Source organism: Drosophila albomicans, chromosome X, assembly GCF_009650485.2.
Source record: "Drosophila albomicans strain 15112-1751.03 chromosome X, ASM965048v2, whole genome shotgun sequence".
Lineage (NCBI taxonomy): Eukaryota > Metazoa > Arthropoda > Insecta > Diptera > Drosophilidae > Drosophila > Drosophila albomicans.
In genome coordinates this window covers 32,892,032-32,906,261 of record NC_047627.2, presented here as the reverse complement: position 1 = coordinate 32,906,261, position 14,230 = coordinate 32,892,032, and the positions used below count along the sequence as shown (strand labels likewise).

The 14,230-nt window shown below is 35.6% G+C and overlaps 1 protein-coding gene across 1 annotated transcript; it reads right to left on the bottom strand.

Moving 5' to 3' along the window:
• Positions 1 to 5,302: 5,302 nt before the first annotated feature.
• Positions 5,303 to 12,141, bottom strand: LOC117578220 (SET domain-containing protein SmydA-8). Its single transcript, XM_034263594.2, has 2 exons — positions 11,024 to 12,141; positions 5,303 to 6,099 (listed from the first exon to the last, which is right to left on the bottom strand). Exons 1-2 carry the CDS (start codon positions 11,873 to 11,875, stop codon positions 5,503 to 5,505), a joined length of 1,449 nt encoding a protein of 482 aa, XP_034119485.1. The 5' UTR covers positions 11,876 to 12,141; the 3' UTR covers positions 5,303 to 5,502.
• Between the last annotated feature and the right edge of the window lie 2,089 nt (positions 12,142 to 14,230).

The following is a 14,230-nucleotide window of genomic DNA, read 5'->3' as shown; positions in this document are numbered from 1 at the left end:
GCAGCAACAGCAACAGCTAATGCCAAAAATTTATGGGCACTTTCTCGGTGGTATTGGTATTGGCCATGTTCATTAAGAAGGCATAAATTACATGCGGTTCGGCCATGAGAAGTAAATCAAACCGTAAAATGCGCATTTCATTATTATGTATGTATATTGTACATATGTATGTATGTACATACTACGCGTACTTAACGCTTGCGATTAGTTAGCATGCAACCGTGTCGAAAATAAATTACAACAGAAATTCAAACAATAATAAACAAAATGTTTCGCTTCATGAATATTTCAACAATGATTTCCGTTTCCCTTTTGCCGGTCGATCGATCGATCCGAACGTCGATCCTATGTCACAGCAACTATACAATGCAGACCATCACATTAATTATCATTTGTGCTTTAATGGCTTAGCACATAATTAAATAAAGCATATAACCTGCTCAGTGCTCAGTGGCGCCATCTGTTTCTCGTTATTAGTGGTCAAAGTATGCCATTACTTTTGGCTACTTTACTTTGGAGGAAGGCGTTGTCCAAATAAGCAAGCTATTTATTATTATTAAATTCAAATTGTAGTCGGCAGTTAAGTTTACCGATTGAAGACGTGCAAATTCATTTTTCAAAAACCTAAGTTTATTTAAATTACCTGGTAAGAAAGGTAAAACTAAAAATATACCATTAGTTATATTTGGTGTTTTGATATAGTGTGACATTCAAGTGCGAAATATACCAGAGTTGAGTATACTGCAAACATACTTAAAATATATCATGCATTATATTTGGTATATTGACATAGTGTTGCATTCAAAATATATTATAGAGTGCAGAATATACCTACCTAAGTTTATTGAAATTACATGGTAACAAAGGTAAAATTGAGTGTGCTCGACTGTGACATACCCGCTGCTCATTTTGATTAAAGCAAAACACAAAAATACTAAAAATATACCATTAGTTATATTTGGTGTTTTGATATATAGTATACCATGACGTGCAAAATATACCGCAAACATACTTAAAATATATCATGTACTATATTTGGTATATTGACATACTGTTACATTCAAAATATATTATAGAGTGCAGAATATACCTACCTAAGTTTATTGAAATTACATGGTAACAAAGGTAAAATTGAGTGTGCTCGACTGTGACATACCCGCTGCTCATTTTGATTAAAGCAAAACACAAAAATACTAAAAATATACCATTAGTTATATTTGGTGTTTTGATATATAGTATACCATGACGTGCAAAATATACCGCAAACATACTTAAAATATATCATGTACTATATTTGGTATATTGACATACTGTTACATTCAAAATATATTATAGAGTGCAGAATATACCTACCTAAGTTTATTTAAATTACCTGGTAAGAAAGGTAAAATTGAGTGTGCTCGACTGTGACATACCCGCTGCTCATTTTGATTAAAGCAAAACACAAAAATACTAAAAATATACCATTAGTTATATTTGGTGTTTTGATATAGTGTAACATTCAAGTATACCATGACGTGGAAAGTATACCAGAGTTGAGTATACTGCAAACATACTTAAAATATATCATGTATTATATTTGGTATATTGACATACTGTTACATTCAAAATATAGTATCGTAGAATAGCATAATATACCACAATAAAGTCCGTAGTAAGTAGGCGTATTTCTTAACTAACTTCTACAATTTGTACTCGATTTTTATCGATGTGCTCAAGCGAAAGTGGGCGTGGCGAAGTATGAAACAAACTAGATCTACCAGCAAACATAAAAAGTGCTGTCAACAAAAATTATAGCTCTATCTTTTATAGTCTCTGAGATCTGGTTGTTCATACGGACAGACAGACGGTCAGACGGACGCTGATCAAGAATATATTATATATATAGGAGATACCTCCCTCTGCCTGTTTCATGGTGGCACAAAGTTATAATACCCTTCTACCCAATGAGTAGCGGGTAAACAAATTTAGAGACTTCTCAGCTTTTTTTTTTTACAAAAAGTGGCATCGCAATTTGTAATATTTGTGCTAAATTTGTGGTGCTTCATTAGTCTCGAGATGGGGATTGGAATGTTCCTTTATAATCTGTAGGTATATTTATAAATAAATACATGCTGAAAATCAAAATACGATTGCCGATGAGTCGAGCACATAAAAAGGCGACTCAAATATGCATAAAAAAAAAACGTGAAGAAAAAAACGAAAAGATTGTGTCAACAGTTCTTGAAGTACTATAATATATTGCCGTGGGCAATTAAAATATGCGAAGAGATATACTCGTATGCCTTATAATCACATCAAAATCTGCGCAGGCACCAAAAAACAATAAACTGCCATAAATATTTGCTATAACAAAAGCAATAACATCAACAACAACAGGACGAAAATCAGAGCAGCCGCCAAACAAATTTGAGAGCTTCGAAATCGTAAATAAAACTATAATAAAAATTGCAATAAATTATGCCACATATAGAATGACGATCTGCACAATCTAGAATTGTGTGCGTGTATCTATCTATCTATATTACTATATGTATTTAGATCTCTTCATAGATACAATATCTATCAACCTGTGTGTACACGCATCGCGCCAATCTTTTTGATCATCAACCAACATTCTGATCATCATCGTCATCTTCTAAGGCATGTCTGTCCACTGTCCACTGTCCTCTGTTCTCCATCTTCTGCCCGCCTGCGCGTCTCCTCCAGAACATTGTCGCACATGCTGCCTAATCACAAATTGCTTTTAGCCTAAACAGCAAATGTGTTGAGGGGGAAGGCCGAGCAAATTGGTTCACATTGCTCTTCGGGCAGTTGATTAATGAGAAGCCATCGCTTTACCAAGACTAATCCACAACGAGCTTTGATATGACAGCTCAAGTACGAACATTATCATTTTATCACTGCGTAATGTAGGGCGAAATCTATTACAATGGGCTGTAAATAGTCGTGTTCAACAAGGCAGAGCTATAAATATAATCGCTTCTACATATATGTGTGATAGTGTGTTTTATGTACTATCTACCTCTTATCTTTCGAATGTTTTTGCAATTCAATATTGTAGACAATTAAACATTTCGAGTTTTCTTCTTAAACATCATTTAAAATTGCAATCAATCGTCGATTCAATATTCTTAGTAGCTCTGTGAATAAGGAATTTTATTATTAGTATAAATTCCATTCTTCATTATATTTAAATTTATTACTCGATTTATTGCCTAATCTTAATTTTGGAAATTCCTTTATGTAATAAGCATTTAATATATAAATATCGATTCGAACTGTTATCGACTTTAAAGTTAAGAAGTTCGGCTCCACATATTCTGATCTAAAGAAGAACTTATAAAACTAAAATACGAAAGTATTTAATTATATATTTTGCTTGTTTGGTGTAGTACATAAATGTATTACAACTAACTGCTTCAAGATGAATCTTAATTGTTTCAGAAATTTCATTCCATTATTGAACTTTTGATCATTGCATCTGCTGCAAGGATATTGTGTGTGATCTTAATGTGATTACGAATTAATTTAGCCATAAAGCTGCCAGATTTAGCATAAAATAATCGTGTAATTCCCATATTTTAATTCTCGCCAAAAAGAAATTTCATTTTAATGGGCAATTTAGTCGAGCAAGATGAACTAAAAACAAAAATAATATTTAAGCCAGCGTAGCAAATATTTATTACACGTTGCAACCAAAGTGTACTCTGTGTGTGTGTGTGTGTTTGTAATATTTTGTGTGGGTGTGCGTGTGTGTGTTGTTGTTGTCGGTTGGCTTAGCCGCAGATTGTGTATGATGCACAGAGGTATAAATATAGTATAGTAGTACAGTATACCGCATTATAAACGGGGGCCGTCGTCGTCGTCGTTGGCGACCCGAAAATAGATGCGGCCGCCAACTTTTTAACGGCCTGCAACTTTTTATGGCAAATAAAACAAATGTTAACAAATCAAATGAAAATCTAAATGCGAGAAATGAATTTCTGAAAACTTGAAAATTTCTCATTTTTTTCGCGATTTCACAAACTATCGACGAGGAAATGCCCTGCAATTGATATGTTTAGTCACATGAGATTATCATTATATTTTATGTAGAACAAAACGAAAGCACTTGATATTCAGAAATGACAAATATTTTGAAATCTGAATACTGAAGTGGAAGTCGAAAGCATTTACTGACTCAAGAAATAACGCTATTTTCATCGGTAAACAACAAATATACAAAACAACTAATAATTTAAACATTGCTACGATTTATATATTTATTTAAACTGACTTTTCCAAAATAATGATAGTATGATTTTAAACCTTACTCTTGTTCAATTGAGCGTTTTCAGTCTTTAATTTACTTTTACACAACCTATGATTTATACTCTTTTCATATTGACTTTTCCAAAATATCGAAAGTATTCATCGATAGCAGGATTTTTAAACATATGATCGTTACAATTTAGTTCCTGTTTCCACCGTTTTTAAATTACTTCTATATAAACACACAAACTAAATTTTCCATTCAATAAAACCAATTACAACTCTTAGAAAATATCGATAGTATTAATCGATAGTACGACTTTAACTTGTGATACAATGTAGTGCCACCATTTTTAATAAGTTTTCCATAGTAGCACCAATTACAAATCTTAGAAAATATCGATAGTATTAATCGATAGTACGGATTTAACTTGTAATACAATTTAGTGCCACCATTTTTAATATTCTTGTACATTTACTTAAAATGAGTTTTCCATAGAGTAGAACCAATTACAACTCTTAGAAAATATCGATAGTATTAATCGATAGTACGACTTTAACTTGTGATACAATGTAGTGCCACCATTTTTAATGAGTTTTCCATAGTAGCACCAATTACAAATCTTAGAAAATATCGATAGTATTAATCGATAGTACGGCTTTAACTTGTAATACAATTTAGTGCCACCATTTTTAATATTCTTGTACATTAACTTAAAATGAGTTTCCCATAGAGTAGAAAGAATTACAACTTGCAGAACATATCGATAGTATTAATCGATAGTAACATTTACTGCCTGTTACTTGCCTACTATCCACTAAATATACCCCATTTTCGAAATGTATGCAGGGTATAGCGAACTAAGAATTATCACAATATTCATAAAGAAACTTTCGCTGACATTGGGATTAGAAAACGTTTTGACAAATCGATGCTAAAGCCAGCCAGCAAGCAATGCGTGTCTGGCGTTCCCAAGGTGCAAAGAGAAAACGAAACAATTTAAAAGAAATGCGAATTCAAAGGAAAAGGAAAACAAGATACAAAGTGTTTTAGTATGTACGAGTATGTATATATATTTTAATTGATTATAAATAAATAAATACAAATACGAGACGACGTAAAACAAACACACAAAAAAAAAATACGAGAAGTGAACTGCTGTCGGGGCTGGGGCAGGGATTGGGATTGGGGAAAAAGAGGGAGCATTAGCACCCAGCAGGATAGCAGGATAGCAGAGCAGATCCTCCTTAGGACTGCTCTGGAGGAGCAACAGCGGTCGCTGCATCGCCCTCGACAGCCAAGGCGGCAAGCAATTTATCGGCCTCGGCTGCCTTCGCCTCGAGTTCGGCCTGTTGACGCTGCTTCTCGGCGAGCTCCAGTTGCTTCTTGGCCCGACGCTCCTCCTCCTTGCGGAACACCGTCTCGAGCTGTGTGCGCAAGAGCGAATCACCCAAGCCCAGCTTGTCCATGACCTGTGTGATGTCACGGCAATAGCGCCACTTCGTACTCGACTCCAGATCCTCGTTGCAATCCTCGCGACCAACGGCAAGGCGATTGAGGACACTCATCTTGGCATCGATCACCACATAATTGCTGTTCGGTATGAAGCTGTCGCTCTTCTCGTTCAAATAATGCACCAGAGTACGCAACGAATTCGAATTGGCCTTGGCATTGATGGCACCGCTTGCGAAATCCTGTGACTTCATCATCTGAGCATGCGTCGATTTCTGCTTGCACACCAAACAATTCCAATTGGGATGCGGCAGTCCCGTTATCTCCGGGACCACGAGACCCGTGCAATTGGTGTCGCGACAGTAGAGACCCGATATGAAGGCGCCTTTCTCCTGCAATCATCAATGTGAGAGATTTCAAACGGATTAGTTGGAAGTCACTTCAAATGGTTCATGGTTCGCTAAGGCAAACAAATTTCTAACATTCCTGCTTGAACAGATGCGCTAAAAATACGCCACAGAGATACATATCTATCCATCTATCTATAAGTATATCAGAGCTAACTCAAATTTATATGTATACGTTTCTATGCAGATCATAAATAAATTGACACATAAAAAACATGGTGATTCTTATTAACGAATTGTATGGAGAGACAAGGAGAGAGAGAGAGAGAAAGAGAGAGCGAGCGAGAGATCATTTCGAGATCTGACAAATATCCAAAAATGCCAAAACCGATCGACGAGATTTGAAAAGATCTCAAAAGCTTTAGCTGCCCCCATTTCGAAGGTTAGACACGTCATTGTTTCTTTAATTCCTTCAATTTTTTTCTTTTTTCTCCGTTTTTTTGAGCTGACGAGATCTTGGAATATTTCGGCTAATTTGCAAGCCATAAATTTCAACGAAAAGTACGACAGTAATAAATTAATTGTGTACAATGCTTTGAATTATGGTTGCGTTTATTTTCCCAGCAACTGCTTCGCATATATCGACTATATGCATCTGAACAGTTTAAGTGCCTTGGCAAGTGCACGATAAATACTTTGGCGTCGACACTCGGTGTTGTCAATTGCCTCAAATTCTCTAACTTTAATGTCTGTCTGACTTAAGGCTATAACGCTGCCCACTTGTCATTCAAGTGCTGCCACTTTATATGTTAAATCTGTGGTACACTGTACAATTGACTCACATTTAAATATTATATCATTTATATTAGGTCTATATTTTTTCCGCAAACAGTTAATAATGAAAAGCATTATTAATATTTGTCATAAAAATGAAATATATATTCATGGCGTTTACTTTTGACAGAATAATTTAAGGCGTCGTTTCAAAGTCCTTTAAAGTTGCGTTTTTTTTTTTTAATTTATCAAATACGATAGTTTCAAGCACAATCGATAGTTTATCATGTGACTCATCTCTAGCGAGGCCCTAAAACATTTAATTGCAAGTTCAGTGAACCGAAGATGAACTTGAGGCCTTTCTCGCACCCACGCAGCCTTTTTGGGCACCAAATCTAAGGCAACAGCAGTTTGGCTGTTGACAAATGATGTACTTAAGCGCCATGATGAAGATGCTGGCAATTATTTCGGTGGCACTTAAATAGCTTTTAATGATATCGAGGAGCCAACAGTAAACAGAACAGAACGAATGTCAAATCAAACCACACGCTTTCCATCTCTCTGACCATGGCCAAGAAAACAAAAATTAGAGAGAAGATCTCTAGCTGTAGCTGGCTGTGTATCTGAGAAATGCCAATAAAAAAATGAAAAGTCATAAAACGCGCGCGACAAGGCGAGGGCCATTCGATTGAGATTGAGCACAGTGGCTGATCGAAATGGCAAAGGGGACCAATTTTGATGACTGTCGATCATCATCATATATAGTAGCTATCTAAAAGTGGTGGAAGACTGCAAATATTACATATATACCGATACAGATTTTGGAGGCACGCGAAATTCTAATTAAGATATTTACTTTTATTATGAAGTAAAAAATCACAAAGTTATTTTGATCCTTAACAAAAAATATGGCTAACAACACGTATTAATTCAAGGGTTTCGACTATTTTTAAAATATCGTTAGTATTAATCGATAGTAACATTTTAAACTTTATTCGATTGAGCGCAGTGGTAAATGGGACAATTTTTAATGATTGCCGATCATTATCATTAAGATATATGAAAGTTGTAGAAATAAAAATCTGCAATGATATACAGATACAAATTTTGTAGGCATATCAAATTCTGTTTCGATAAACAAAAAATATGTAATAAGTAATACATATTTCAAAAGTTTCGACCATTTTTAATTTGCTTATATCGATAGTATTAATCGATAGTAACGGAACATGGCGAGGGTCTTTCGATTGAGTGAAGTGGTAAAAGAGTCTGTTTTTGATGACTGTCGATCATCAGGTAATAATTCAAAGATTTCGACTTGTAATTAACTTAAACTGACTTCAAAATATCGATAGTATTAATCGATTGAAATATATTAAACTTGAATCGCACGACTGCAAAGATACAGATACAGATTTTGGAGGCATGCGAAATTCTATTTGAGATATTTATGCAAGTTGAAAGCGTATCGAAATACATATTTATTTGTGATTTAATTGAATTGCCTTTGCGTTGTTGTTAAAAATAAACACACACTCACATTTGTGTTGTGTTCTGTGTGTGTGTGTGGCGTTGTTGTTGTTATTGTTGTTGTTGTTGCTGATATTTTTGTGTTGTTTTTGCGCGCGCGTTTTGCAATTTTTGCCACTTGTTGCTGCTGCGCCTGGAAGCTGCGCGCAATTTATGACCACAACGGCCAACAAAAATAATAACAACATCAACATCAACAACATCAACATCGACATCGACATCATCAACAGCAACAGCAAATAACAATAACAGCAACAAAAACATTGTGTGTGTTTAATTGCCGGATGAACTGCGATGGGCACAGGAAATCCTTAATGTGCATTTTCATTGTTTTGTGCTGCTCGAAGCGAAGACTCGAAAAGACAGAAAATTCAAGAGAAATAACTAAACTACAACTACAATTACATTTGTATTTGTATTTGTATAGTATTTGGAATGGAAGATTGTTGTCTTTGATGGATCGTAAGTTCCATGCAAATAAGATGCCCAATTCATTCCATTTACCTCACTTTCGATATGTGCACACTATCAAAACAAACACACACACACACACACACAGACTTGTAGTCGAACAAGTGGTAAAGTAGTTTATACAGCTGCTGGAATCAATCGACACCTTCATCACAATTGCCCATCGATTGAGATGAGATATTCTGTTGAAATCTCTCGCAATCACACACAATCCAAATCGCAATCGCAATCTTTGGGGATCGCTCTCCACACTCAATCAAAAGTCAAAACAGTGTGCCGCAAAAGTAAAGTAATTGTTGCATTTGCAATTTGTGTCTTAACTAGCAAAACGATCCCATAAATCGTTGCACACTGACTGATGGAGATACCCTCTCTCCTCTTAAATAATCCATTTGTTCAGCTGAAGCATTCAGAATCTTAAGATCTGTGTAGAAACTAAATGTCATGACTTCATTTACCAATTTCTACTTCTACACTAAAAAAAAAAAACAAGTTCTAATCGAGAACATTCATCTTAATTTTTAAATTGTGTTCTTTAAATAAGTTCACTAAGAACTTTAGTCTGCAAAATGCCAAATTATCAAAATAAGAGCAAAAATTCTACATATAGCTTACAAAATTCTGTAATCCATCGAAATTCCTACGATATTTTTTATCTAGATTTGACTGTTTTTGGTCATAGCTTAGTTCTAGAAATCGTGTTGTGTTTCCTAACCTTCAAATTTTCAAGTTATTGACGCATTTTTGTCCAAAATTCTTAGTATTAGGACCAAAATCTTGATTTTACAACTTTTTTCTACATATTCTTTCTGTCTTGATCCCTTATTTCTTTAAATCCAACGAAAAGTTTAATCACTTTTCCTATTTCGAAAATTATATTTAAATATAATTACTTGCTTTGCTTCAACAGCTAAAATTGCAGAGCAAAAATTATAATTTCTTCCGTTTAACTTCGTTTCAAAAAATTTCTTATTTTTCCATTTTTAAAATTTAATCAAAATCAGCTTAATTTCGTATTAAAAATTTTTAAATCTTTCCATTTTTGAAATTAGTTCAATATTGAATATCAAAAATTATTATTGGAAAAATTACCAACTAACTAAGTACTTATTGTCGTATAAAAGAATTTCTAAGCTTTCCATTTTTAAAATACAAAAATTCTTATTTTATTCGTTTGACTACGTTCTGAAGAATTTCTAACTTTTCTATTTTGAAATTTATTCAATATTGAATATCAAATATTATTATTTTAACAGCTTTATTTCGTATTAAAAAATTGTTAATTTTCCCATTTAAAATACATTCAATATGGAATATCAAAAATTTATATTTTATCACTCTTGAAATTCAATCAATGTTGAGTATCAAAAATTATTATTTTATACGTTTGATTTCGTTTTGAAAAGTAAGAATACTTTTCCATTATTAAATGCATTCAATATTGAATTGTAATCGAATTTCTAATCTTTTTACTTTTAAAATACACTTTCTACTAAAACGTGTTTTTAATATTCATTTAAAATTTTCCAAAATTTTTATATATGTTGCTGACTGTTTTTAAATTACTGTTTTGTTAGCTATAAATCGATCCAAATTTTAAATATAACTTTAAAATCATTTTGGAGAATACAAACTATTCCCTAGTTCAAAGTTTGAATGAATGTAAATCTCCAAACTAAGAATTTCCAATCTTTTTACTTTTAAAATACACTTTCTACTAAAACGTTTTTTTAATATTCATTTAATATTTTCCAACATTTTCATATATGATATGTTGCTGACCGTTATTAAATTACTGTCTTGCTAGCTATAGCTATAAATCGATCCTAATTTTAAATATTTAAGATTCTTAACTTGAAAATCTTCTTGGAGAATACAAACTATTCCCTAGTTCAAAGTTTGAATGAATGTAAATCTCCAAACTAAGAATTTCTAATCTTTTTATTTTTAAAATACACTTTCTACTTCGTTTTTTTAATATTCATTTAAAATTTTCCAACGTATTTATATATTCTGCTGACCGTTATTAAATTACTGTCTTGTTAGCTATAGCTATAAATCGATTCTAATTTTAAATATTTAAGGTTCTTAACTTGGAGAATACAAACTATTCCCTAGTTCAAAGTTTGAATGTATGTAAATCTCCAAACTAATAACAAGAAACATATTCAAATGTGCAGCACTCTTTTCTTACCGTTGAATCGGAGCAGCGTGGACACTTGCAAGTGAAGCCCTTCTTCATCTTGAGGAAGAGATGTCGCGCAATGTTGCCGGTGAAGAGTTTCGTATAGGTTGTGGTTATCTCCTCGCCCTCGAGGATATCGACAGCGGCACGCACGATCATATTGTTGGTCTTCTCATCGAAGGTGTAGTACGAATTGGGAATGCAATCGTGATTCATCACACCAAACAGGGGATAGAGGGCGCGATAGTTGAACTCCTGATTGTCCGTCGTCCGGTCCGTTGTCTTATCGAAGCCATTCGTACGCAACACGGCGACAGTGCGATTCATGATCTCCACCAGCTTCTTGTCGGTGGGGAAATTCTTAAAGCATTTGGCCGCATTGCGGACTTCGGTGCGATGATTGTTGTCCAAATTGGCCTGCAGGCAATAGATTAAATCGCGCTGATCTTTCGACAAATTGATGGCACGCGCAACGCATAGCAAACGAATGATCACGGAATTGGCCACATCCGGTTCGTTGGGGCCCCACGACTTGAACATATCGCAGTCGGACTTGTGCTGTTTCTTCTTCGAGCACAGACTGCAGACGGGCAAACCGCAGCCCTGACGGCACATGAATCTCGTATCCGGCAGCACTTTGAAGCACACGCTGCACGAGTTCAGCGAATCCTCCTCGTGGGCAGCCAATCCAATGAGGAGCGGACTATCCTGAAAGATGATCTCGCCACGCTTCAGATGTCGAGTGGCCATCACTCCGCGTCCGGCGATCTTCGATACGCCCACCTCCCAGGCGGGATCCTTGTCCTTGAACGGCGCCAGATGCAGATCCAGCAACTCCGATGTGCGCTTCGGGCAAATCATTTTGCTTCAACTTCAAATCGAAACGAAACGAAACGAATCGAACTTTATGCACAGCCTTGAGAGTGTTTAAGGACACACACACGCACACGAACACACACACTCACACTCACAGTTCACAAACAACAAGAAAAAAAAAACAAAACACAGTTTCAATATTCAGTCTCAAAAGTCAGTTCAATTAATTTGGAATCGCACTTTAAAATTTTTTAAAAAGTTTTCTTTTTTGGGGGAATTTTGTAGAGTTCTTTTCTTTTTTAGGCTTTTTTTTTGGTTGGCGCGTATTTCGCGGCTGCCGTTTGCAAACTGTCGCCGTTTTCCAGTTTTACATGATTTTTATGTCGGAAAATGTCGGAAAATGTTTTCGCACAAGAGCCGAAAATTCATTTGGCATTTCGGCTGCTTGCCAGACGACGACGACGACGAAGCGACGTTGCGAGGCGTGGCGGGGGGAGGTGAGGTGCGGTGAGGTGAGGCGAACGTGCTGCGGCGGCGAAGAAAATGCGAAGAAAAGTTCTTTCCCATCATTGAAGATCGCTAATAACGCTAATAATGATCATTAAGATCAGTACGATAATCATATGCCTAGATTACTTTCGATTAAAATTATTATAATTTTCAATGTGACTAGACAAATTAAATAATTAAATTAGCTAAGTCGAATTAAAAGTGTGTGTAATTTATTTATTTATATTACAATTTGTTTCATTCATTTCTTTCGAATTTCGAATTTATTTTCTAAATGTCAACATCTCATGTAGAACAATACAAAAATAATTATTATTAAGACAAATATTAATTTCAACAATTGATTTCAGATATTTCATTCATATTGCTTGACAACGAGATGACAATGTTTGATATTGAATTTTAAGTATAAGTAAGTGGAAAATGAAAATAAGAACTTTTTTATTTTCCAACATTATACTATTATTTGAAGTATACAATCTATAGAATCTATGTTCTATATAAGTTTAAGTAATTAAGAAATCAATGCATAGAATCAGTTGATTGCACTTCTATCTATTTAATATAGTTGCTTTCGCGAAACAGTTTTACGAATCGAACAAGTTGAAACCGCTTTGAAATGTTGCCGTAGAGAGCAGGTGAGATAAAGTAAGGGATAGTGTGTGGATTAGAGCGACAGAGACGGCGATAGTTGAGAAAGTGCAGCTATAGCTACACCTACGCTCCTGTCAGACAGTGGAGCGTGGTGAGTAGAGGTGAGGTGAGTTAGGGTGGGGTGGGGTGAGATGCGGTGCTTGGCAATCATCGGACACTCAACAGGCAGCCAGGCAAATGCGGATTACAAGTGTTAAGCGCAACGATCGGGCAAGATTAACGATGCCACCGTACATAGCTGACAGCAACGGCTGCAGATGTCTATTGCTGGATGGATTGATGTACCTACAGAAGAGCATGTAGCACCACTACATACATACATGCATACATACATACATCCATGTGTACACATTTATACTACACACTTCGCAGGCAAAACAAACATTGCGCGCCCCGTGCGGTTGAATGCCTCAAATGCGCCCAGTTGAATGGACGAATGAGTTCGGGCGGTACAGCTACCCCCACTACCCCCGCACTTCACCGCCCTTTCACCCCCGGTGGCATCGTCACGGACTTGTGCAATTTTGACAGTCTTCTGGAGTTGCGCCAAAAATGCCGAATGGAGCGATACGGTGACTGAAACACTTGCTGCAACCAGGGATCGAAGGGAAAAGTGTATACCGTGAATGTATGTATGTATGTATGTTTATACGTACATTCGAGAGCTTAAATCATCTGACATTCCTTGCGAATTGTTCGGCTTGCTGCTGTTTGCTGTTTCTCGATTGTTGTACCCGATGCGATCCGTAATTAATCGTCTCGTCCGTCACATAATAATATGTGAAATATGCGCCGATTGTCGACTGCCGACTGCCGACCGCATCGTCGGTCATGACAGCTCGCTCAGGAAGCAAATAGCATCGACCAGATAATCTATTAGGTATTTGCAAACACATAATATAATGCAGATTTCGTACTAGTTCAACTAATTAAGTCAATAAATATGCAACAATTTTGTGAAACATTCGCAGCAGACAACCCGTTTTACCTGTGAACGGGACAGCTATACATACATACATATGTATGTAGTAAGCACACATGAACTTCAATATTTGTCTGCTTCTGTCGCGCATGCTCAAAAAAAAACATGGCCGACGCGCTTGCTCTTTTACTGCAGCAACACGTGCGTGAGTTACTTACGCACACACACACACATGAATGCATGCATGCATGCCAAACAATGTCACACTTATACATGCGCACAAACATTCAAGCTGAATGCCGATAAAAATGTTC